A 25,866-nucleotide genomic window follows, 5' to 3' on the forward strand; every position below is an offset into this window, starting at 1 on the left:
TAAAGAAGCACCGTTAACTCGGCATTTACAGCAAACAACATTGTTGTGTTTTCTAATCATTTTAATAGAATGATTAGCAGATAAAAGTTAAAAATGGGAATAAAAACAGACATGGACAAGTACAAAAAATCTGTCTTTACTTCAAGAGTTCAGTACCTTTCTGTTCCCCACCGGGTGTAGGACTCTCTGGTTCCTCCGGGTTCCACCAGGAGGCACCAGAGCAGAACAAGAGCACAGCACAATACCAGTACAAAATAAAAGGGAACAGCTTAGAGCAAGAAAAGAAAGGCAACTTGGACATTGATTAAAGAAAATTAAGGAAAGCGAGAAGAAAGAGAAACATCTTATACTGCTCCAGAAAAGTGAAAAATGGGTATTTTTTTTCTTCGTTCTTTTGTTATTTGGTCTACTTTAAGGTCTCCTGCAGCTCAGAAACCAGAATATAAACATCAACAAATCAGACACTTACTGCATTGGCTCACATGCACCCCCCTCGCCCATCTTGATTTTTTTTCCATTTTTTTTTTTTTTTTGAAAAAGGACTATGCACATCTGATATGACATGATGTCACTACTTGCTATGCCAACACCACCCAAAAGCACTGATTTCACAATTTATGATGTACTGCAGAGATAAAAATAAAACAGCCGACTCAAACGCACTGTATAAAAACAAAACGTCATATCACCGAGACGCACAACTTCAACTCATTATTTTGATCATTGGCAGAGTCTGCGACATGTTCACAGCTGATGGAAGATCCAGACAAATGTTTTGTCCTAATATTTACAACTATTTCGACAGCATGATCCTCTGTGAAGTGCGGATGAAATCTCCGTCCGAGTCTCCTTTGGATTATTCAGCACTGGGTATAAAATGATACAAGAAGTAAGAGCCAAAGAGTGTGTGTGTGTGTGGATGTGCAGGAACTGTTAAAAAAAATTCGTACCCCAGCTGACACTTAAGATTTCACAATACACATGATGCTGAGGTTTTTACACTGCAATATAGTGATGTTTTTCTCCTTTTTCATTCACTTTGTTGCAGTAAAACAAAAGAAGAAAAAAAAAAGGCTAACATGTGATAGGGCAGTACTAGACTCAAGCGTTTTAGTAAGATGAGAGTCAAATAACGTATCCTCTATTCATTTAGCCTCACCGTACACAGTTGTGGGAATATTTTAACTTCGCCTTCCCCACCTAAAGTGTGTCTGTTTAAGTCATCACCAATATGACACATGAGTGTATCGAGTAAATCACAGTCAGAGTGGGAGCTTCCGTGCCAGTCAGTCACAAACTGTGTGAGGTAGTGTGTTGGTGTCAGTGCTTTGCTGGTTGGCAGGCTAGAGATCTGAAGGACTGTGTAGTTTTAACATTCATCATGTTTTGACTCCTGTAAGAAGGAAGGGGGTGGGGAGGTGGGGCAGAGGAGAAAAAAATAATTTGCCGAGAGTCACTCAAAGTGCTATATATAAGCATGAAAGTCGATGAGCGCGTTTCTCTGTGTAGTGAACAAGTAAAGGGATAGTCAAGAGAAAGCTGGGCAAGTAGCTGACAAGACACACACAGGTCATTCGGTTAGATCAGTCTCTCTATTTGTCTGTAGGCGCCCCAAATCAGTGCTGCTCTCTCTTTTCTACTCCTCAGCTCTCATTGGCTGCCACCAGCTGGCCTAATCCTTGGCGCACAAACACTGCCTGGATGTCCTTGGTCTTGATGCAGAAGTCACAAGCCCAAACAGCAGCGCTCTCTCGAGTCAGCAGCCCATATGCTGGTTCCGTCAGGCCTGTGCAGTCGCGGTGGAACCAGCGCTGGCACGACGCCTCGCAAAGGATGGCGTCTTGGTCGTCGTGCACTTCTGCCATGCAATGACCGCAAGGGAAAATCATCCCAGAGCTGCCGAGTTTTCCAGGGCCAGAGCCGGGCCCGGTTGAGGGGGCAGCAGGGCCAGAAGGCAGGGGAGACTGGGTGTTTGGAGTTGATGTAGAATTAGAGGGGGGATTTGGGTTGCTGCCGGGAGTGTTACCGCCATTGTTGTTGGTCATGTTGTTCTGACCTGAATTGGTGGCTGTATTTGACATGGGACCCCCAGTACCAGTAGTGCTGTTCTGTTGGTTGTAAGGGGTGGAGCCTGGTGCAGAGTTAGGTGGGGTTGACTGTTGCTGCTGCTGGGTAGAGTTGTTAGAGTTAGGGGTGTTTGTATTGCTAGGGGGCTGTAGCTGACTTGGTGTTGGATGCTGGGGCTGACCTGATCCATTCAAGGGACCAGTGGGAGAAGAGTTGGGGTTAGGCTGTGGTGGTGCTGACGGAGGCTGAACAGGCGTACTGGCATTGGGCTGCTGGACATCAGAGTGGCCAGGGAAGCCACCCCCAGGCTGAGGTGGGCCAGAATTTGGAGGTGGCCCAGGTGTTGTATTATTAGGAGGAGGGCCATTTGGATTCATGTTAAGCTGCTGCTGTTGTTGCTGTTGTTGTTGCTGCTGCTGAGGCCCAGGTGGTGCACCACCTCCACCGAAGCTCTTTCCATCCTCATTGCCTGGCCCCGGTGGGCTGGGGCCAGGGTAAGGGCCATCCTGTGAAGGCGGGAACTGTCCTTGAGGGGGCATTCCTGGCAAGCCTCCCACCATATTGCCACCCGGGCCACCACTCATGCCTCCCATCATGTTCATCCCTGGACCCACACTTACTCCCATGGGAGGCAAGGGCCCCCTTGGGCCTCCACCACCAGGTAACGGAGGGCTGTTAAATGGGTGCCCACCCTGTCCGTGCTGCTGTGGAGGCATCCCAAATCGCGCGTGTGGTGGCCCCCCTCCTCCAGGTCCTCCCATACCTCCTGGGGACAACATGGGATTGAATCCTGGCCCTGGATGCATAGGTGGACTAAAGCTGGGTGGCATATTGAACTGAGAGGGGCCACCAGGAGGGAAGCCACCCGCTCCGCCTCCACCTCCACCGCCTCCACCCCCACCACCTCCAAAGCCAGGCATTCCAAAACCTAGCTGGTTGTGGGGTCCAGCATTAGACGGAGGGCCGAATGGGGGCCTCCGTCCAGGCTGGCCACCGCCCGGTCCTCCTGGTCCTCCCATGAAGTTCATACCTCCAGTCATTCTGCTTCCACCTCCATACCCACCTCCTCCGCCGGCACCTGGGCTGGGAAGAAATGGAGCACCACCTGGTCCACCTGCCCCACCAGGTCTGGATGGGGATGCAAAGTCATCGTCAAACGGGTTGGAGGCGACCAGATGGTCCACCATGGGGGTAGGAGGGGGTGCAAACTCAGTGAGGTGGGAGAAACCCGCAGCCTGAAACAGAGAACAAAATACACAATGCATTCTTTCTTTTTTTTGCTGCTTATATGAGACCAATTATTTAAATTCTCAGTCTATTAAATGTTTAGGTCAACCTGTTTACTGAGAACATTCTCTTTATTGTAGCAATGTAAATATAGTTTTGTGAAAAAGTATTTGTTCCCTTCCAGATTTATTTTTTGCATATATTTCACATTTAAATGTTTTAAATCATACAAGTTTTAATATTATACAAAGATAACTCATGTTATCTTTGTAATATATTATCTTTATAAAAAACAAAAAAAACAAAAGAGCATTTTGTTTTTTTTAAGTTATCACCATTAAGTGTTTGCGATAACTGGTATTGAGTTTTTCACATCACATGTGAAGGAATTTTGACCCACTCTTATTTGCAGAATTGTTTTAATTCAGTAACACACAAGGCAAGGTTTTTGAACATAAACAACCTGTTTAAGGTCATGCTAAAATAACTCAGATTCAAGTACAGACTATACTAGGCCACTACAAAACCTGCTTTTGACCATGCACAACAGCGAGAGGTGGACTTGCTGCTGTGTTTTGGGTCATTTTCCTGCTGCGTAACCAAAGTGAGCTTGAGTTTCAGGGCATTCGTATTTTGTGGTTCCCTAAATTATGCCAGCTTCTCCAGGTCCTCAAGCAGCAAAGCAACCCCAGATCGTCACACTACTACCACCATGTTTTCCTGCTGGTACAATGTTTTTTTTTTAATGAAATGCTGTGTTAGCTTTACATCAGATTTAACAGGACTCAAACCTTCCAAAACAGTTTCTTTCATCAGACCACAGAATACCTTCGCAAAAGTCTTTGGTGATGTTTTTTGGTAAATGTGAGATAAGCCTTTGTGGTCTGCAGTGGTTTTCTCCTTTCCCATGGGTACTGTTTTGCCCAGTGTCTTTCTTATTGTTGAATCATGAACTCTGACCTTAACTAAGACAAGTGAGACCTGTAGTTCTTTAGATGGTGTTCTGGGTTCTTTTGTGACTGAGGTCCCGGATGAGTCATCGATGTGTTCTTGAAGTAATTTTGGTAGGCTGCTCACTTCTGGGAAGGGTCCCCTCGTTCAAAGTTTTCTTCATTAGTGGATAATGGCTGTCACCGTGTTTCACTGGAACAGGCTGATAGATGTCACAGACTTTGTTTCTCAGCTATTTCTTTAGATCATGGACTTTTTTTTTGGCCTACTTGATTTTAGAATCAGGCACTCAATATTTGAGTGATTTCTTGATTCAACAGGTTTGGCAGTAATCAGGCTTGGGTGTTGCTAGAGAAACTGAACTCTACTTTCCAAAATATGCGGTTAATGACATTTAAATAATGATTTAGAATTAGTTTTTGTTTCTTTGTTTGTTTTTAATACAATTCCAGCAGACTTCGGCTAGCTTTGTTCTCCTAAGAAAAGAAATCATCTCTTAAAAACAGCACTTTAAATTTAGTTGGATTATATCTGTCAAATATTAAAATTTGTTTAATTATCTAAAAAAAATTTGCATATGGCAAATATGCAAAATAAATAAAATAAAAAAATCAGGAACATAGGAAACAATTTTTCACAACACTGTAGATCGCCAATAACCGTCTAGGTTGGGGAAACCTGTCACTTGAACGAGTGACAAAACGTTTCTCCCACTCAAAAAGTTACGTCCAGATGAACAGAATCAACTTTTAACAGTTTTTACCTGAGCCGTGGATTTCCTTGCCTTTTTCTTCTCCGGGCTCTTCATCTGTGAAGCTGAAAAAGAAAAACATGAAAGGGAGGGGTGGAAAGATGGAAACACCATAAGTTACAACAAACACAGCATCCATGTCTCATGCTTTTGGTTCACCACCATACTGTAGCAGCATCACATTTGGATTGGCCAATACCCCTTAGTGACAGATTGGAGCAGCTTTAGACCTAGGGCCTCTTTGTCAAGTCCAACAGTTGAGATGGATTCAATGATGGGACATAGACTGGCATGAGGACAAGATGCTAAACATCCAGGCGTTATCATCACCAAGGTTATGAAGCCTTGAATCGCAAATGACCCAGGCAGACCAAATGACCCAGGCAAGAGGGAGAGAGGCCGCAAACAGAGGCAGAAGAGGTAAGGTCAATGAGGGAGACAGGAAAAGACGAAGACATGAGAACGAGGAAACGGAATTGAAGGTACATTGATAGCAAGATAGACATGAACCCCGTTCACAGATCCACTCTGTGAGAAACAGCCACCACCGGAGACAGTCGTGAAGTTTACATATGGGGGAGGCGAGAAGGGATTTGCTAACAGCACCAGTGCAGCCCATTGCAGCGCAGTAATGGATGATTCCGATCTGATTTGGAGATGGGTGAAATTAATTCCTACCTCTGCTTCGTTTTCCTTGTCCCGCCTGTAGTCTCCCCGAGTCGGCAGCCATTGGCTAATATGACTGTCGGTGAAGTGGCAAATCACCGTTCATATGCAAGAAAAAAAAGTTAAAAATGACGACGTCTTGAAAGCTATAGGGCGACTAGGTGGATTCTGCCTTCAGGTCATGTCAGTAACGCTACCATTAATATCATCACAACATAAACTGGCACTTAGTGGTAACTAGATAAGCTGGCCCAGGTCTGCAAACTCCTTTCCAGCTGCAAATCTTTGGCCACGGTGTCTGTCACGCCGGGTTTTTGGTCACCAAATCACCGTCACTTAAGACTGAGCACGTTCACGTTTTTTTTGCAAGCCAGTTTCTACTAGCTGAGTGAAACTGGTTGCTTGATACCTGGCTCTGCCTGCCAGTACAAGCAGCAAGTTACAGAGCAACCCCCTCCCTCTCTCTCAATGATCACTTACAGATGTGTAGCTATGACCAGCTAGCTAACGCAAGCTAGTTACTACCTTGGCTAACTAGCTAGCCACGTTACTCAGTGTGGCTAGCTAGTAGCGACAAAAAATCCGAGAGCGTGGTTCAGCTTTCTACATCCAAGTGTGAACATATGCACTCAATTTCACTCATCAAAGCATTTATGACTTAAAGAAATCGGTTATGTTTTTGAAAAAAAAAGCTGTTGTTTACTTTGCTAACATTAGCTTACTAGCTAACGTTAGCATGCTACTAATAGCCATCTTGCAGACTGTCTTGGAAGCAAACTGTACCCTTTCTCCGTTGCTCGCTCTGCTGTCCTTTAAATTGAAAATCTCTGGTGTGTCATTGCCAGCAAACCAGTCGTCACACGGTGTATGCTTGTCGGTTTCACCATTCAACTATAATTCATTCAAAAACGCAAATTTTGCCATAATTATCATGGCCTTCTATCGCAACCGGACAAAGAGGGATAAAGCGAGAGTATCGCGCACCGTGGAAGGTTCTATCTCAAAACCAATATGGGGGTGTCGAAAGGTATCCGTAAAAACTATAAAGCGTACGTATAAGAATTTCTCTTAAAAGACCACTTGTATTGCATAACACATGAGAGTTTAAGATATTGTATCAGAAGAATTATCACTATTATCCTCGATATCCTTATTATTTGAATCTATAGAATATGTACACACCTTTGATTGACGTAGGTGAAGCGGCCTAGAACGGACCATTTTTCAACGATACCCTGTACAGTTAAAGTAGTGATGCACATCTTAAGTAGAAGTTGTTAATTAAGTACGTTATTAAGTGGCATATTGATGATCATTCACCAATATTGTATAAAAAATACGGATACTTTGAACACAAAAGCCATTATACAGTTCTGTACAGGACCTACTAAGTGGGGAACCGCATAGAAAACCAACACAAATCCAGTTTATTTGCCACAGAAGTTATACGAATAATATTTTACGATTTACCTGAGGTCACATCTGCACAATAACTGTAACCTTAACTAGGTTAAAAAAAAGCAAGGGCCAGCTCAAATATTTAAAATAAAAAATATATATCTGTCACAGGGATCGTTTTGTGGAGTACTTAGGATGAGGAATTAACCCTGCGGTGTTTACTTTGTGTAAATAATAATGAAAAACAGTTAAAAAATCACATGGTTGAATTCAGTTCTTGTTTGTTAATGTTTATGTATATAATTCTTATTTTTTTTATTAAGATTAAATGTTAATAATGACCTAAATATAATATTCAACTGCATCTGTCAGTTTTATGAAAATTCGTCATGAAAAGAAAATGTATAAATGGAAGTGTCACTCTGCACTGTGAAATGTGGAATCTATAATAAAAACACAATTTTATGAAGCATTTATGCTTCTGTTGCTTCATTTCCATATTAAAATAAAGGCCTTTAAAATAAGATCTATAAAGAATAATTGAAGTGTCAGTCTCCTTGCTCGGCTACCTGGACACATGACTCTCTAAATTCCTAAAATGGATATTCTTCCACGCTGTCTACAATTAAAGGCTTATCACCGCCTACCATGTCCTGGCTCCCCCTTCTAGACCTCAGATACCCCCTCCTTTCCACACTCCAGGCACATCCAGGAGGGTCAGTGAAACAGTGGACAGTTTTTAAACTCAGAAAAGCCACCCTGGGAATGGGACCACAAATCAGAATCAAGAAAACCCTGACATTCTTTCGGATCATCCCTCTCCAGAGACATCTCTTCATTCAAAGGGAATAAACTTTTCCTCAGAGTAGAAAAGGGAACAGTTTTAAGAGATCACAGATGGGATAAAATTGAGGTATTTGTTACTGCCTGCCAAACAGGCAGGAGAAACTTTTTTTAATTCGAAATTGAAGATTTAAGAAGAGATCTATTCGCTTACACGCTTTTGTGACATGCTTTAAACTGAGGTGAGGAGATCCAGTCGACACAGACTGTATCCTAGAATAAAGCAGCGGAAGTCTTTTGTTAGAAAGGCTGTGATTTCTAAAGGTGCGTCTCTCGGGCCCTGGTGTATGGAGATACAAAGTGCCGGAACAGGCAGAGAGGTTTGGAGGTTTCCATCCGAGTTACAATGGCAAAGTGGTTCAAAGAGTTCCCCATGAACCTGAAGAATGGTACCGACAGGATCCGCTCAGTCTCCGAATCAGGCACGCAGCCGAGAGCCAATAAAGCAGGTCTGATGGCGAGCATCGGTACCAAAGCGCCGGCCTCCAAAACGGGCCATCGCAAAAACTCCTCCGCGGATAGCACAGGCGGAGGAGGAGGAGTAGGTGGAGGAGTCGGGTCTCTCCTGTCCGGAAGAAACCGAAAAAACTCGGCTATAGAGTTGAGTAGAAACGGCGTGAGCTCTCCGAAAGATGGGAAAGTGTGGGACAACCTCCTGTCTGGGAAAAGTCGCAAGAACTCCAAAGCAGAGCCGGTGTTTGATGAGCAGCCCAGATCCATTAAGAGCTCTCCGTCTGCCAACGCATACATCAGTCGGCTGATCAGAGTGGACAAGCAGGACAAGAGTCCCAGCTTCAACAGCGGTACCATCACCAGCGCAGTGGCACCTGAGGCGGAGAAAGCAGCCCAGTGCAAAACAGAAACCGTAAGTTCCCCTTTCAGATTTAGAAGGTTTAACCCTCCCTGTAAGCTGCCCTATCAGATAAATATTGCTTCTGGGATATGGATCTTTAAAAAACCCCATCTGATTTAAATCGTGTTGTTGTGTAGTTTGAAAATAATTGGAAAAGAGTGAAGACTAGCTAATTAAAAGAGCCCCCCCCCCCCATTATAATTTCAGAGTGCAGCAGCTGTTGGTTCATTTAGATGGAAAATTAAATAGGCCACTAAAAGCTATTAAATACTTAATAATTGTATCCAGAGTATAGTATTTCATTATGTCATTAATTCATTTCGTTGCTTTTCAGATTAAGATTGCACACAGACCTCTAATGGGCCTTAAGAACATTTATTTTTATTATATTAAACAATAAATTATAAGAATTAGTTCCAACTTAACTGATACGTTACACCAGTGATCCACAATAATCTGAAAAAATAACATCTGCTTGCGGTGTTTGTTTGTTTCTGTACTTTATTCAGCCTAATTATACTAGTATAATAAAATCTTATTATATTCTGAGTTATACAAACTTTTCAAGCAGTTGTGGAATAACTTTAACTGACACAGATGTAGCAGCAGTGGATCTAAACCATCTGTTTGCACCTCGTAAGCAAACTCTACACTGAAAGTCATCAAATCTGTTGGCAACAAAGTCGGCCAACAGATTTGAGTCGGCTCTGAAAATTGATATTATTGTTTTGTTTTCTCCCATCCCCCTTTGTCTCTGCTTCCCATTGTGTCCTCTCCTCCTCCTCCTCTCTTTCCGCCTCTCTCTCTTTCTCTTCCTCTCCACCCCTCGCCCATACGCCCATCTTCCCCACCTTGAAAACAAAGCTGTGGTCAGACGTGAGGCCTTCACCTCCCTCTCGTGCATGCGATATGGCTCAGTGATGTCCTTTTATTCAGCTCCTCCCTCTACCTCATCCCTCTCTCTTACTACATTCATCCCCTCCCTCCAGTAATGGCTATCATGTTATAAAAAGCAGAGGTTACTTGACACTCAGGCGTTAACCCAAGTGCCCTCCAGCTCCAGTTGCTGCTGGGTTTGATCAGTCAAGTTCTTGTAGTTCTAGTCTTGCACATCTAAACTTTTGTTCTCCCATTTAATGAAAAAAAAATGATGCCTTTTTTCACAGGGAGGAAGAGTATAAAACTTGATCAAGGCTTCATATGTCTGTATACTTGTGCTGTCATCTGCACTACTTTGTCCTGCTGAATCCTTCTGATCTAAACCCATTAACAGCTGTCGGTTTGCTCATTTACACTCGACAGGCTGAGTTTTTTCACCTTTATTCAAACTCCAAAGGCAGCTGGAAGTGATTTTAGGGAGGCAGTTTTTACAGCCTGCCATTGTCTCTCATGGCTTGTAAAATAAACAAGAAATTCTGTGTCACTGATAAGGTGACAGGACACTCGCGTGTGATTGATGCAGCAGAATAATTGAGGTTAAGTAAATATGCAGAGACAATAGACTTCAGTAAATGTGTAAAACAAGACATTAAATATTCTTCTAACTGAAGCCTGTCTCGCTGTTTACTGAAGTTAATTTAATACCTCGTTCCCAGTGTCTTCAGGGAAGCTGAGACTATATTTAGCACAAGAAAAAACATCTGGAAAATGCTTAGTTTTTTCTGCTTATCTTCAAATTTTAGGATCTGTTGTAACTTTTTTCTTTGTATTAAATATTTTATGCTGACATCTGTTCTTATTAAAAAGGAGTACTATCAAACTTTTGTTCTCCCAAAAGAAAAAAAAGAGGCTCTGACAGGATACAGTGTAAAGGTTATTTTTCACTATTTTTGACATTTTATAGACAAAAAAAGTATGAAAATGGCTTCAAGGCCAACTTTTAATGAAAGCATTGTTAGTTTGAGCTGTATTTCATGCTAGAGATGATGGATGACATTATATTTAACACCTGCTATAAGACAATTTATTATGTTGTTACCTCTGCTCAGGTTGGTGTGTCCTGTTCATTCAGCCTGTCTAACTTTCTTGATTATTGATTATTATAAATAGACCTGCATCCCTTAAATGTTTTAATTGTGATCATCAGCTGACAACATCTGCATTTTCTTTGTCTATATAATATTACTGCTTGGGCTTTCCTACAGTTTTTCCTTGACCCTTGTCAAACTTTATTCTGAAAACCTTATTTTGTGTTTAAAGAATCTAATTACACATGAAAAAAGAATGATTTCACTGTGTTTTTAACCAGGTCATTATCCTTGAGGACTATGCGGATCCTTTTGATGCTCAGAAAACCAGAGAGCAAAGGGAGGCAGAGAGGGTTGGTGAGAACGATGGCTACATGGAGCCGTACGATGCACAGCAAATGATAACCGGTAAGACTTTGATCAGGATGCTCTGGTCTTTACTCCCACAGGGTCCTCCTGTGACTGATAGCATTCCCATTTTGAGTCTCTCCAGGCAGCGCAGTGAGAACATGAACTCACTCCCGTAGCGCTCTCTCTGTACCCCATCTGGACAATGGGTGTAGTTTCCTGTTCCTGCTTCCTCTTTCCTGCCTCTGTTTCCTGGTACTATTCATTAAAAAGGAAGTTTGCCCTCAGTGCGCTCCCCCCGCATTTATGACACAGTTTTGTTTAAACCCCCATATGGAGCTGTCGGACCATTAATCAAAACTTCCCAGCGTCAAGGAGGACTGGTGACCAGTCGTCCAATCACATGCTCCCCTGACCTTTCCTTCCATCAGTCCATTGTTTAAACTGAAAGAGTTACTCACAATAGCCCGCTGTGAATGAGAAAATGTTTTATTGCTGTAGTAGCTTCTAGTCTGGTGAGTGGCTGTGCGACTTCCACACCTCATCAGAGAAGTCTACTGAGGATGTGATGATGTGAATGAGTCAGTTTAAGAGTCTCAAATCATACTGAGGAAGTAAGCAGTGCACAATACTGTGACTCAGTATACAGCATCCTAATTAATCTTTAGTTGGCAGCTGATCTCAGTGACTAGAACAAAATATATTACATAGATTTTACAGTTATTTTACATCTAGTCGTGATGTTGCTTTAAACTCAATTTGAGCATGATTAGCAAAAATGGTAAACACCCTTCTCTCATGGCCCCTGATTTATGTAGCCGGCTAAATTAATAGTGGTAAACACTTGTCTCAGTCATTGCATTGCATTGCCCTCTTTAACGTGAAATGTAACGGCTTCTGTTTTTTCCCCTGAAGGTCGCTGTTTTATTTTATGAAAGTGTAATAACTTTCAACCTTGCTCTAAAACGCAGCAGGACTCTTTGCAATAATAACCTTTTTCTACTCTTTTGAAAATGGCTTAAGCTGCCTTAACGTGTTTGTTGTTGTGAATTGGCACATATGAATAAAAAACTGAATTGAAATTTACTTCAGATTTTCACTTGTTAACACTGACATAAAAAAATAAGACAATATCACGATTCAAAGATTTAATTATTCTTTATTGCACATAATAAATCTCTGTGTGGTAGTTCTCTGCTTAAAACACACACACACACACACACACACACACACACACACACACACACACACACACACACACACACACAATAAATAGATATACACAATACATTAAAAGGCAGCATTGTAAACTTGACGTAAAGTGCAGCTGTCCAGTGCATGTCTCTGTGTTTTAAGGCATCAGATGTGTTAGTTTTGTGAGTAAAGCCTTATTATAGTTTTCTGTTCTCTATGATTACAACTGAACACTGAGAAGCATCTTAAACTGTAGAAACGAACGCCACAAACATCAACCAGCTAATACAGTTTTTCCTGACAATAAAACCAGATTACAATTAAACTATATTTTCATATTATCTCAATAACGAATAATAAATAATGAAACATGATAACTTTTGCAGAAATCTACTCATCTTATGTATCTGGGGAATAAAAATATCTGCCAGTAAATCTGACTTTTAAAACAACAAACCACCAAATAAATTGCTTGGGTTCTAATAATGATGCTCTGATATACAGCAGTAGTGCAAAATTGCACTTTTATTCCTAATTTATCCAGTTAGCACATGTAAGCACCCAACAGCTGCTGAGAAATGCACTGCTGGAATTAGACTAGCAAATAAAATAGCTGTTAAAATGATGTTTATAAGGGTTCATTATCGAATAGTGACAGTTATGGTTACTTTAATGAAGATTCAGAACTACATTGACGTGTGTTACATTATTAAAAAGAGGAACTTGGGAAAAAAACCTGAATAATCCATTCAAATCACTGGAACATATCATAAGTCATGTTATGGACCAAAATCTATTCAAATGCAACTTATTAGCATTGATTTATGGATTAAGGATATTTACAGATTAGTAGTTGTAATGACAAATGATTAAGAATGAATATCTATGCCCTTCTTGATGAGTTTTTGTGGACTTCATGGTCACTATGGCAGCAGTGACTCCTTTTATTGTAGTTTTTGGTCCAGAGATTTGATGCTAACTGCACCCAATGTTTTTTCAGTCTCCAGCCCACAGCTGTTGCCATTCACTGATGCCATCTTCCTTATTCAGCTACTGGAGGTGATGCATCACTGCAGCCTTCCTCTCCAGGTTCAGGTGCTTATGTCTGATCATATTTTAATCTCTTGCTGTCTAGAGATCAGACGTCGAGGATCTAAAGACCTGCTAAAGGTGTGTGCGGTGATGGAGGGGAGTGAGGCAACAGCAGATGAAGCTCATCCTGCCCCCGTACAGATCTATGACATCCCGTACGAGGAAGGTGGCGACAGCGAGAAGACGGCAATCACGCGGCCAGAGCTGGACACTCGTCCCTCCACTGAGTACGAGCTACCCTGGGAGTGGAAGAAGGAGCATATTGTTAAAACCCTATCAGGTACAGTAGAATTTATTCATGTCTTCTCATACTATAGCCATGCAATGAAAGCCAACAGCAACCCCCCCCCCCCAAAAAAAACAAAAACAAAACAACAACATACATTTGTGCATCTGTGCACTCCTGAGTCGACTTTGCTCCACTTTTCAACCAGTTTCTTTATAGAAACAGTGTTTCTACAACCCAGCTAGATAAATGTGAACCAGCCAGCACTAGCCTCACATTTATATTTCATTACTGCATAGACCAACTGCATACTGAAAAGCATCATGTAGCAGCATCAAAGTCTGTGTTATTATTTTATATTGACGGGAAGCTTCTGCACCCAGTTCAAACTGCAGTCAGCTGTTTCTTTACATAAATTCTTATCTTCTCGTGGTGCTCGTCTTCCCCTAGCACAGTTTGACAGCTCTGATCGCACCACCAAAGATGAGACGCCTCACCCTACACTTACTAGACAGCCCCAACATCCACCAGCCCAGCATCAGCATCAGCATCGGAGGCAGAAAAGCTGGACCCAAAAGATTCTAAGATCCTCTCTGCCAGCCCTGCTGCCATCTTCTACCTCCAGCAGCAGCTCTGAAACCGAGGCCTGCTCCGTGGACCCCTCCCTGCCACTGGAAAAACAGAGGTGAGGAGGTTCTTATGTACTCGTTGCACCAGGATAGTAAATGTTTAATTTTATTAATGTGAATCTTGACAAATGAAGTGAGGCAGAATCGGAGTTGTACCTCACAGTGGGGAATGTTCCTCATAGACACATAAAACAGTTTCTCCAGGAATTTCATGGTCACAGTGTGCATCTGTTTCTTATTCTGGCTATAAATCTCACTCCAGAGCACTAATAAATTTTTGTGTTATGTAAGAGTAATGCTCATTTCCAACGAGTTGCATAAAATGAGGACCTACACATAATCAGTTGCAGCTGAAATGACATCTCCCTCGCTCCCACCCTCTGTCTCAGCTGGTACCATGGCTGTGTGACTCGACAGGAGGCGGAGTTTCAGCTGCACTCCTGCAAAGAGGCCAGCTTCCTGGTCCGGAACAGTGAGTCGGACAACAGCAAGTACTCCATCGCCCTCAAGTGAGTGCAGTCTGAAAGTGCATTGACACTGTGTGGAGAGCTGAAATGTTGCTTACCTAATTCACATGAATCATTGATGTATCACAAGATTAAAATAAGTAAGATCCTAAGCTAAAGAGCTTGAAGTATATACTTTAATTAAGCTTGTTAAGACTGTTCTACGTTTTTGCTTAAAATTATATCTTTATATGTGAGCAGAATGGCTTCATGTTGAATATAGGGAGGAGGAAAAGAGAAGCACATCAGAGGATTCATGGATGTAGTGAAGGAGGACGTAGAGAATGTTGACAAAAGAGCATAGGGATAGGGTGCAATGGAGGCAGATGATCAGCAGATGAAGCTGATTTATAAGTAAATATATCCAAGTTACACTTCATATACAGGATACACATATTTTTATTCATATTTTATATTTCAGTAACTAATTTGAAACTAAGATTCCCACTTAAAGTGCAAAGCTGAACAGGGAAGAGAGACAGACTACTGCTGGTTTTGTCCATCTGTTATCAGTTTTGGATGCTCAGCAGCGCAGTCAAATCTTGTTTTTCTTTTCCTCTCCTGTGTGTGTGTGTGCGTGTGTGTGTGTGTGAGTCAGGACCAGTCAGGGATGCGTTCATATAATTGTTGCCCAAACGAAAGAAAATGGCTACACCCTGGATCAGAGCAGCTGCGTGTTCCCCAGCATCCCAGAGGTGGTGCACCACTACTCCACTCAGCGTCTGCCTTTCAACGGAGCAGAGCACATGACCCTGCTGCACCCAGTGCCTCGCATCCACTGACTCAATCATAACTTAGCTTGACTATGCAAAACAAACACACCCTGGATGTTAGTAGGGGAGAAGAAATGGTTCCAAAAAGCAATCAAAACATCAGCTCTGATTTCAGGGAACTATCATCCATACAGCAAACTCACCCTGCCTTATGTGGTCTTTTTTATTATCTTTATTTCATCACCAAATTGACTGCAACTGTCTCCATATCTAAAATGTACAATTGGCTGCTTCCTTTATTTCACTTTGTTGTGCAGCTCATGCAAAACATCCATGCTGGTGTTTTGCATGCAAGCAAGCAGGGACGATGGAGCACTTTTACTGATAAAAAGTCACTTGAAGTTTGTAAACACACAAGATGTTTTAATCACTCACTATGTTTATGCCAAAAGCTACAATGTGACACTGTCTATGAAGCAGAAAGTACTTTTTCGATGGAGACCTAACATTTCAGTCGGCTCTCTTTCGCCCTCTAGTGGAGCTGCTGGGACATTGTACCAAATTCCCAACAAAAAGAATTCTCCACACACAAAAACCCATGCACATAAGCATTTAATTCGACTTACAAACATATGAACAAAGCCCATCTATTTTATGTGTATCATCTTAATGCATTTCTAATTTATGATTGTATGCTTGTTGGTTATCTGTAACCACGGTGCCTCGAAGATTTCCACTGTGTTACTGTGAATGAGGGTGTTGTTTCTGCTGTATTATCTGCACTGTGAAGAGTTGGTGATTCACCCTGGTGCAATGTGCTTGAAGACATGAAAGCTTTACAATAGTTAGAGCTGAGGCTGAATTTTAATGTCTGGGCCCAGCTTAATGAGACTTTTGTGGGAGCACGTATAAAGGAGTTCTGCATATTACTGTGATTTGTGGTAAGAAAACTTTAGATAAAATTTGTTAATATGACCCACGACTGATGGCGTAATTGCCCAATAAATGAACAGAATTTCAATGTATTTTATTAGAAGTTACAATGTAATTATACATATCTACAAATTCTTAAAGTTAGGTACACTAGAATATGTGGGAAACAAGTCAGATTTTAACAGGAAATAAACAATAATACTGTAACCTAACCCTTACGTGATTTTAAGGTGTTATACACAATAAAGATCCTCCCATTTTCTGTACACTTCTTTTGAAAATTACTGTTGAACAGTGATTGTGAAAAAAACAAACAAAAAAATAGGTTAGACTTGGCTTCAGGGGCGGATATACAGAGGGTGGGGCAACTGCCCCCAAGCTGTAGAGCCTTGCCCTCCTTTTATGTCTTTAAAATACTTGTAAAAACTAATTGTCTAAAATTACCCACCTAAAATTGTCTTTGTTTTCTTAGAAGAGATAATGATACAATAAATTGTTTTAAAGTGTTTTTGTTTATATGTTGTTGACTCCATTAACATATATGGGATTTTCACTACTTCAGAAGAGGTATGTGCCACCCTGCCTCAACCTCTCGCCCCTCCTTTGCCCCCCTATGTAAAATTTTGTAGATCCGCCACTGCTTGGCTCCACAATTAGGTCACATATATCTGCAAGATGTGCCAATCATGTTTTCTTGTAAGATTGTAAGCAAGAAGAGTCTTTATCACATTTTTATTGGTAAAATAACAGGACATTTAAATAATGGAACATCCACAATACACGTCAACATAAGGAATATTCAAAAAAGATGCAAACAAAGAAAAGAAAAAGAAAGATAAAGATGTAAAACGCCAAGGTTATTCCACTCCATATTATGACCTTCTAAAAAATATGGGGGAAATATTGTTTTGTTTTTCTGTAAAATTACCATGAAATTACACTTACAATCACTTGCACAGTATTTTAATTTACTTATAGTATTTTTATATATCTTAGTTTCCTATAAAAACCTGACTTGTTACTCCCTATTTTAGTGTGCCTACCTTTTAAGTATTTGTAGTTAAATATAGTTACATAGTAATTTTAAATAAAAGAAGTGAAATTCCATTTAATTACAGGGCTCCTACAGTAAAAGTGCATGAAAGAAATGCCAGTCTCGCCTCTGTTTAACGTTCCCTTGTTTCTAATGCTGCTATCCCTCAGGTGTAATGCCCTCTGGTGCTAAACGGCAGAAGTGCAAACTGGTGACTATATTATATTCACTGAAGTCTTAATGTGTGTTTCTTCTTGCGTTCTAAATCTAAAATATTTGGCATTGTGTCTTTACTCTTAAATGCTGGAATTCATTCTTGGACCACTTTGATCTACAGCACAGTCTCCTGCTAAGCTGTAAGATGACAAGAAAATCCTTCCAAAGGTTACATTTGGCTTTATTATACATTTTTTGGAGGTCTGCCATTAACATGTCTCTTCAAAGATGTTATGAGAGTACATTTCAAACAGTAGTAATCTGAGGAGACACACCTGCTATAGATTTCATTCTTTTTTTTTTATTAGTCTCTTTTGATATATGAAAACCTATTGTGTGAACACTGTAGAGCAGATCATAATAAAAGGTCCTGAATCTCAATGCTGGATATCCCCTGTGAGCCTGTCTCTGATCCCAATAAATCAGCAACATAAACAGCAGAATGTGAGGGTATTTGTGTCAGTGATGAAAGACAGAGAGAGATCAAAGTGTCCCAACATCCTACAGGAGCCGAGTGACTGAATGAGGGCATTTTTGAGCACAATGAATCTTTAAATGTGAGAGATTGATTGTGGTTTTAGCAGTTTGATAATTTACCTGGAGGTTTAGTACTCTGTGCTGCTAATGAGGAGACAGAATAATATTCCAGGTTAAGGGCAAAAGTCCAGTGGGGAGTTCAGGTGAGTATCATGTTAAGAACAAATGGCTGATGTGCCTACAACGAACACAAGGCATGTGCCGTGTGTAGATCTAAGATAAATGCAGTGCTAAAAACAGACAAAGAGGTAGAGTAGTATCATTACAGCCATGTCAAGGACACTTAATGTGAAGGGGGGAAAAACAGGAGCAATTGACACCATCACTCTCTCATTCCCTACTTTTCTTACGTATCATTCGCCCCTCTCCTTTACCTTCTTCACCCTGTCTGTGTTATTTGAGGTTGTCTCCTTGACTCTCACGGAGGACACCGTCACCGTTCGCCTGTGTGTGATGCCAAGAGTTTGTACTTAAGCTCATTAAGGAGAGCCACAAGTTGGGTTTCATTAGTCCTAATATGGAGATGACTTTCAGCCTTCTCACGCGTGCTGTCACGTCATGGATATTTGTTTGCCGTTACCTGTTTAAGCAGTTCATCGGTGTCGGGTGACTTACGTAGCACTTTTTTTTTTAACCTGCTTGGCTACAAATTTTTTTTTTTAATGTTCGCAAAAACCACACAGAGATTACTTAATTAAATAAAATACCAATATTTCAAATTCTGAAATAAATGCAAGAGTATAGAAATAGAGGCTTTATCAACAAAACATACTGAAAGAAACAAAAGTAAAAGATGTCAATCTGCAGAAAAATGATCCCTGTGAGCAATATTATTTTTTTAATCTTTCTTATAAGATTTAGTAAAGTGTTTTTAAACTTTGTACCTCAACTTAGTCACATCAGTCTCCATCTTGATCTTCTTAGCTTTAACTCTAAAGTGCTCTTTGTGTGTGCGTGGTCAAGTTGGTGGTTTGTATTACACTTTTAAAGATTATTTCAGAATTTTTATGAGTAAGAATTGGAATTTAAATGGTCATGCAAAAGCATAAAAAATTCCTGAAGTTCAATTAAAAGAAACAAAAAGCACCTCAGAAGTTGAGGTAATGCCCTTTTCACTAACAAAGCCTGCTCTTTATCAATGTAATCCACTTGCTTGCTGACTTCTTTCTGGCACTGTGCTGCACCCATAAGGTCTCCCTGCGGTCTTCTATCAAGATGGATTTCATGAAGCGGAGGAAAGCAGGCCTTCTCAAATTCTACCCGAGAGGGAGGGAGATACACCTGGAAAAGAATGAATCGTCAAATGATATAGACCTGGAGCCACCCATGCTACTGTATACTCGAATGACTAATTTTAGTTTGCTCTCACATCAGTGCCGTCAGGGCTGTCATGCAATCGTTGAGCCCCTCTCAGGCTTGCATGACAGCCTGACATGATCGCTTCAGGATTCACTGCCTGATGGACAGGGTGGCTTGACATCTGGGTGTCGCTTGACCTGCTCTGTTGGTAACCGAAGTGTTCCTGCAGGTCCTTATCAGATGCTTCAGGCTCTGTGCCAGTGACATGGCCTGGCTTTGTAATGCTCGTCTCCTCTCCTCACACAGGATGCACCTGCCATGCAGAGACTGTTGTCTTTAAGTTTAAATCAGCTCACCTCACGAGGTCAGGCGTGCTCTTAGACACTGTTTGCAGGATGTCTCCGCACTGTTGTTCATCCCCGTGTGGTTGAAAAGGTCATTTGACTGAGAATTAAGTAACTGCTCTGAAGCATAACTCATGCAGCATGTCTGTCTCACCCTGATTCAAAGCTGATAAACCTCAGCTACAAGCCTACAATTCACTGGACAAACCCAGGACTGCTCTCAATATACGTATAAGACAGAATTGCAGAGTTAGGAAAAGTACTTTTTATGTGATGCATGTTGTTCTCCTAAGACTTTTACACTTTAGTAGTACACTGCTCAAAAAATTAAAGAAAAACTTTAAAAAGACAAATCACAGTAGGAAAAAAATGCTGGATATCTATAGTGACATGGACTCAATGATGGGTTAGGAGTGAAAGGATGCCCTATCGTTTGATGGAAATGATAATTATCAACGTACAGAGGCCTGAATTCAAAGACACCAGGAAAATCAAATTGAAAATGATGCAGGCTAGTACATTTTGCTGAAATTTTATTGCTTTTATGAATGGCTGACAATGATGCATGCTACCAATGACAGAACAGATGGTTTCCTGGGGAAGTTCCTGGACAGTCTGAGGTGCAACCTGGTGGAATTGGATGGACCGAGACACAACGTCCCAGAGCTGTTCTAGTGGATTTAGGTTAGGTGAATGTGGCGGGCAGTTAATGGTATCAATTCCTTTATCCTTTAAGAACTGCCTGCATGCTCTCCCACACGAGGCATTGTTGTACACCAGGAGGAACCCAGGACCCACTGCACCAGTGTAGTATCTGACGGTGTGTTCAAGGGTTTCATCCTGATACCTATGGCAGGTCTGTGTGTCTTTCCATGAATATGCCTCCCCAGACCATCACTGACCCACCACCAAACTGGTCATGCTGCACAATCTTACAGGCAGACCCTTTCCTGTCTGTCACATGTGCTCATAGCGAACCTGCTCTCACCAGTGAAAAGTACAGGGTGCCAGTGGTTGAAGCACCAATTCTGGTATTCAATGGCAAATTCCGATCAGCTCCACTAGTGGACATCGGGCCTGAGGCAAAGTCTGTTTCTGAGTGTTTGATCAGAGACATTCACACCAGTGGCCTGTTGGAAGTCATTTTGTAGCTCATCCTGTTCTTCTTTGCAGAAAGGACCAGATACCGGTCTTGGTGATGGATTAAAGACCTTCTACAACCCTGTCCAGCTCTCCTAGTGTAACTGCCTATCTCCTGGAATCTCCTTCTTCCTCTTGAGACTTTGATGGGAGATGCAGCAAACCTTCTGGAAATAGCACTTATTGATGTTCCATGTTGGGGGACTTGGATTTTCACTTCATGACTCTGACCCTAGTCAAATGCAAAAAAGTGAAAAACAGTCGGAAAAGACGAGCATGGAAAAAAATGTCAGCGGCCTGTTTTGAAGGTTGTGTCGTTGTTGCCACTCCAGCACACTTGGTGTTAATTTTATTAACACCAAAGCAGCTAAACCTTTGGCACTTTTACCCAAGTAAAATATATGGCGTGTGCCCTCCATGTGTGTTGCAGATTGACTTGACTTGGTATCTCAGACTTGTACAGAAAGGCAAGCAGAGCTGACAAACCAGTTTGCTTCACTAGATTCAGGTGACAAACAAATCAAACTAAATTCCTGTTTTTCACATGTGAATTGTGGCTTTCCTGCATCTTGTTGCTCTCACCCTCAACATCTTTATCTTTCTACCCTTCCTAGCTGAAGGAGTTTTAGAGTTTTTTTATTTGAAGTGACTATAAACATTTACAGGCAGTTTCCCTGACACTGAATAACCCAATTGCTCAAAGCAAAAAAGGAAGAATTCAGTGAAGATCTTCACTAAAAACAGTTTCTAGTCTAAGACAGTTAGACAGCTGGGAAGCCAAGCCTTGAAATGTGCAGCATAGAGGGAAAATATTACTAGAATTACAAATTTTATTCTGCAGAATTAGGTCCACTGTTATGATCTGTATATTTTTTTTTCCTTTTTTCCCCCTTGACTGCTAGATCCGTGTGTGTGTTGTACTTTTCTCTTATTTACTTTCCTCACGGCAAGTCGTTGAAACTAATCATTGCTCTGGAATGAAACAAGAAATGCAGTAAACAAGACCGTTAACAGCCATAAAAGGTCGTTTGCTTTGCCTCGGGCCAAAACAGGGTTAACATTTACACGCGTTGTTTTGAAATCATTACCTGTCTGCGGGCTGCGCACCTCGAGCTCAAATATTCAAACCGACCAACCAGAGGACACCTCTGGAAAACACAGAGGGCAGAGGAATGAAAGCGGATCGCTTACGCCACGCCCGCTGACGCACTGCTGACCTGGAATCAGTTTCTTAATATTGCTGAAGGTAAGAAGAGCAGGTAGTTAAGCTCATCAGTGTCCAAGCACAATTACACCTCCAAGTGAAATCCCTCAGTGGTTTGAAAGGAGAGGATCTAATGTAATTCATCTGCTTTGTGTTCCCTCTCCAGCCATATTTTAAAAGTGACGAGCAGCTACAAAAGCCAATGAGGTGGAAGAGGACGTGTTGATTTACTGATCTATGTGTGCGTGCGTGTGAGAGGGACAGTTAGTGTGCTCACAGTCACAGCAGCTTGAGCATTCCTCTGTGATTATACCACCACTTTCCAACTTACATACTTGACTGATGTATTTCATAAATTGGATCCATTCTCTGGCTTTGCTGTCCCTCTTTTCATTTACACACACACACAGGCATATGCACAAAAGCACTCATTATTTTGCCTCACACTCGCTCTTTTTCTTTCTCTCCTCCCTCTGTCTTCCTCTTTTGAAGAAGTTTTCTTTGCACTTCCAAGTCAAACATCTGGGTCAGCTTATATCTAGTGGAACAAGACTTGCAGGATATTGTTGGCAGGATGTGTGAGCCAGAGCAGTTTACTCTGTGGGAATCCCCAATATACAGATACACACAGACATGCATAAACACACACACACACACACAGACAAGCAGTACTCACAAAATGTCAGTGCTTACACTCAACCACAGCCTCACAGTTTGCTGATATTCAACTCGACTTCCAGCTGCCACACGTGTGTGACAAATTATAGATTTGTACTTCTGCATTGTAAGAGTCCGCTTATATTTTCAAGTACGTGACACTGCAAACACCACGCTTAATATTTGGTTAAATGCCACGTTTAATATTTTGAAAAGATTACAAAAGCAAAAGAGAGGGGACAAATCATAAATATTTTCAAGACTGAGTACAATCTGGTATAATCTGTAACTTATTCTGTGACTAAATATATGTTGTCAAGTTATTCACGTGCAAGACATTCTCAAACATCCCCAAACTTCCTGTCTTTCCCGTGCCTTACTAAACCTAAGTGACTGCTGAATCTGAGCTAGAAGAAGCTGAAATTAACCCTGTCGTGTATATAAAACTAGCCACTGCTCTGAGAACAGTGCAACTAGCTCCGGATAAGCTGTGGTATGAGAAACAGTTGCAGAAGGAAAAACACTACTCCTCCTGAATGCTCCGTGTTCTGTGAAACCATAAACTAAAGCGCTGGACCTCTTCCCTCGTGTGTAGCTGTAGTGTTTACATATTGCATAAGATTAAAAAAAAGAGAAGCCATTGCACTTCTGTCCTCTATCTCCTCTGCTGATTTACAGTTCTTTTACGCCCTCTCCATCTCACTTTTCTCGCCCCCCCACCCCCCCTCCTTCTTTTGCAGTGTTTCAATCTTTCTTCTGCGCTGACTCGCCGTCTTTGGGTTTGTCGTCTGTTTTGAACTCCAGGAAGAAGTCGTTGCAGGCGACTGTGAGGGCGCCCATCAGAATGATGAACTCGGTGAAGTCCACCTCCCCGTCGTTGTTGGCGTCCAAGTCGTTCATCACCTTCTCAACTGCTTCATTATCTTTGGAGCTCTGTCAGTGTGGAACAGAGAGAGAGACAGGCTTAAGAATGTGTTAGGTGTCATGCACGTGCGTCTGTGGGCATACATAACTGCACAGGCTTGTTTGTTCTTGTGCGTCTGAGGAGATGAGCCAATATCTTTACTTGCATCATGCATATTTGTAAACTGTATTAGTGTGTTAGTGTGCAAACCACATAATTACCCCTAAATAACTCCCCAGCTCCTCTAGTAGCAGCTCCTTCAGTTCGCCCCGGCTCAGAGTGTACTTGTCGCCTTCCTTCCCCGAATACTTGTGGAAGGTCTTTATGAGCATCTGCATGGCACTCTCCAGGTTGGAACTGGGCTCCTTGGACATGCTGGAAGGGGGATTCAAGTAAAGAGGTCAGACTCTGCCACATAATGCCCGCTCCAGCCCCAGCTGCATGTGCGGTCACATAGCAGTCAAGGGTGAAGCCACCTCCATAAGAGTGATAGTTCATGGATGGATAGATAGAAGGAAGCAAAGCAAAGCAGAGAGGTTTTTCCCTATTTCTAAGCATTGGGTTTAATAATGCTCTGCATGCATTGCAGAGTCTACTAAGGTCACTGTATGTGTGTGTGTGCAACCTTAGTAGGTTTTACATTTCAGAGGTTTGGGTGAAAAGATGCAGGACAGCTTTGGGAAAGCTTTTTTTTGAACAATCTTACACACATTGTGTCCGGCATCGTGGAGCTTCTTGTGCTGGACTCGTGGAGAGACTGTGCACACACAGACACAGATAAGTCACTGTCAATGAAGCATGAGTGTGAAGGGTTTTCCAAAAACACAAACCCCAAAAACAACAACAACAACAACAACAAAAAAAAAAGCACACGCTTCATTGTTCTTTGATCCTTGGGTTATCGGTGTTGTAAGCTGAATTGGTAATGCATGTACCAATTAACTCCACGGCATCAGCAATGAATGGTTTCGATGTAAACCACATCTCTCTATTTGCTGATCCTGTAACAAGTCTTATCATTCAAATGGAAACCACAAGTGAAACATAACACTTGCCTGGTAACGACATTTAGAAACTAAGGGGGCAAGTAACCTGAGTTGCCAGCATATACACTAACTAGTGCATACAGATGAGGGACTTCAATTCCACTCTTGCCAAGATGCATTCAGCTTTTGGCCCAAAGTTTAAAGTTCAGGGACCTATTAACTGGAAAACAGTGTGCAGAGCTGTGCTGATGCTAATCCTTACCACACGTAACACCAAAGGGCACAATCAGTCTGCCATGCTCCCCTGTGCATGATTTATTAATTATCATCTCTGACATAAGGAGACAGGGATGTTAATGTCAGTCACCAGTTATTGCCTCTCGTCATGCTGCAGAGCATTGTACCAGAGAGGTCAGAGCTGCAGGCAGCACAGACAAAAGACGAGGCCAGTGGACACCAAAGCTGGCTCACTGGAAAATCTATAGGGGTCACTGTCTCACTGACTGGCACAATACAAAAGGAAGCCATGGAGATGGAAATGCTATCAGTGACACAGGAGTGAGTATAGTAATAATGCATATGTATGAAGTTATCTTAACGATGAAGCAATATCCGTATCGAGTGATGCATGGCATTAAATATCTTGAGTTTAAAAAAAAGAAGATAATCAGCTTAATGGAACAAGACATGCTGAGACTAAAAGATTTGGTATGTCCAGTATGTTCAGTATATTATCTTTCCTACCAGTGCTCTGCTGCTCTGCCACAAATCCCTACTGGCTTCGCTTGTTTCCATATTTCACTGATGTGCAAATTTCCTGTCATGCTCCTCTCAAAGCTTGCACATCAGTGGAAAGCCAGCAGTGCTTTGTCCAGACAAAAAAAAAAATCACCAACTGACTCACGCAGTTTGTTTTCCAAGTCTGCTGCTGAGTGCCCACTATCCGTTCTGCACTAACGGCATTTGAGTATTTACTTCGGCTGTGCAGCTGCTAAAACACTTTACAAAGAATCTTTCATCGGATACAGAGGAGAAAGTCCAAAATCCAAGCTATCCGTCTTACCTGAGTACTGATGGAGGGCCTCCTTTGTCTTTGAAGAGGTGCAGGGGACAGAGCCAAGGCGGAGATGGATGGGGAGAGAGTTTGCCAGTGGCTTAAATATCACCTGTACCTCTCCCTCC

General features: G+C 41.8%; 3 protein-coding genes across 8 annotated transcripts; 1 reads left to right on the top strand and 2 right to left on the bottom strand.

Moving 5' to 3' along the window:
* Nucleotides 1–24: 24 nt before the first annotated feature.
* On the bottom strand, nt 25–6,662 carry pygo2 (pygopus homolog 2 (Drosophila)). 3 transcript variants are annotated; one of them, XM_005927589.3, is made up of 4 exons: nt 6,446–6,662; nt 5,675–5,738; nt 5,009–5,061; nt 121–3,302 (listed from the first exon to the last, which is right to left on the bottom strand). In XM_005927589.3, the coding sequence occupies exons 2-4, from the start codon at nt 5,724–5,726 to the stop codon at nt 1,644–1,646; spliced, it is 1,764 nt and encodes a 587-aa protein (XP_005927651.1). In that variant the 5' UTR covers nt 5,727–5,738; nt 6,446–6,662; the 3' UTR covers nt 121–1,643. The 3 variants fall into 3 exon arrangements, with proteins under 3 accessions (XP_005927652.1, XP_005927651.1, XP_014190740.1); XM_005927590.3 differs by lacking the exon at nt 5,675–5,738 and having other exon boundaries at nt 25–3,302; XM_014335254.2 differs by having other exon boundaries at nt 5,675–6,662.
* A 1,083-nt stretch (nt 6,663–7,745) lies between these two features.
* Nucleotides 7,746–18,448, top strand: LOC102300002 (SH2 domain-containing adapter protein E). The gene is made up of 6 exons (XM_005927591.2): nt 7,746–8,768; nt 11,005–11,131; nt 13,401–13,637; nt 14,034–14,268; nt 14,602–14,721; nt 15,317–18,448. Exons 1-6 carry the CDS (start codon nt 8,250–8,252, stop codon nt 15,498–15,500), a joined length of 1,422 nt encoding a protein of 473 aa, XP_005927653.1. The 5' UTR covers nt 7,746–8,249; the 3' UTR covers nt 15,501–18,448.
* A 2,192-nt stretch (nt 18,449–20,640) lies between these two features.
* On the bottom strand, nt 20,641–25,859 carry s100s (S100 calcium binding protein S). 4 transcript variants are annotated; one of them, XM_005927593.2, is made up of 4 exons: nt 25,748–25,838; nt 24,409–24,455; nt 23,920–24,073; nt 20,642–23,727 (listed from the first exon to the last, which is right to left on the bottom strand). In XM_005927593.2, exons 2-4 carry the CDS (start codon nt 24,420–24,422, stop codon nt 23,539–23,541), a joined length of 357 nt encoding a protein of 118 aa, XP_005927655.1. In that variant the 5' UTR covers nt 24,423–24,455; nt 25,748–25,838; the 3' UTR covers nt 20,642–23,538. The 4 variants fall into 4 exon arrangements, with proteins under 4 accessions (XP_042078583.1, XP_005927655.1, XP_005927654.1 ...); XM_042222649.1 differs by having other exon boundaries at nt 20,641–23,727; nt 24,405–25,859; XM_005927592.3 differs by having other exon boundaries at nt 24,409–25,859.
* Between the last annotated feature and the right edge of the window lie 7 nt (nt 25,860–25,866).

The sequence above is a fragment of the Haplochromis burtoni genome, unplaced genomic scaffold, assembly GCF_018398535.1.
Source record: "Haplochromis burtoni strain Fernald_Lab_line unplaced genomic scaffold, NCSU_Asbu1 Contig_90, whole genome shotgun sequence".
Lineage (NCBI taxonomy): Eukaryota > Metazoa > Chordata > Actinopteri > Cichliformes > Cichlidae > Haplochromis > Haplochromis burtoni.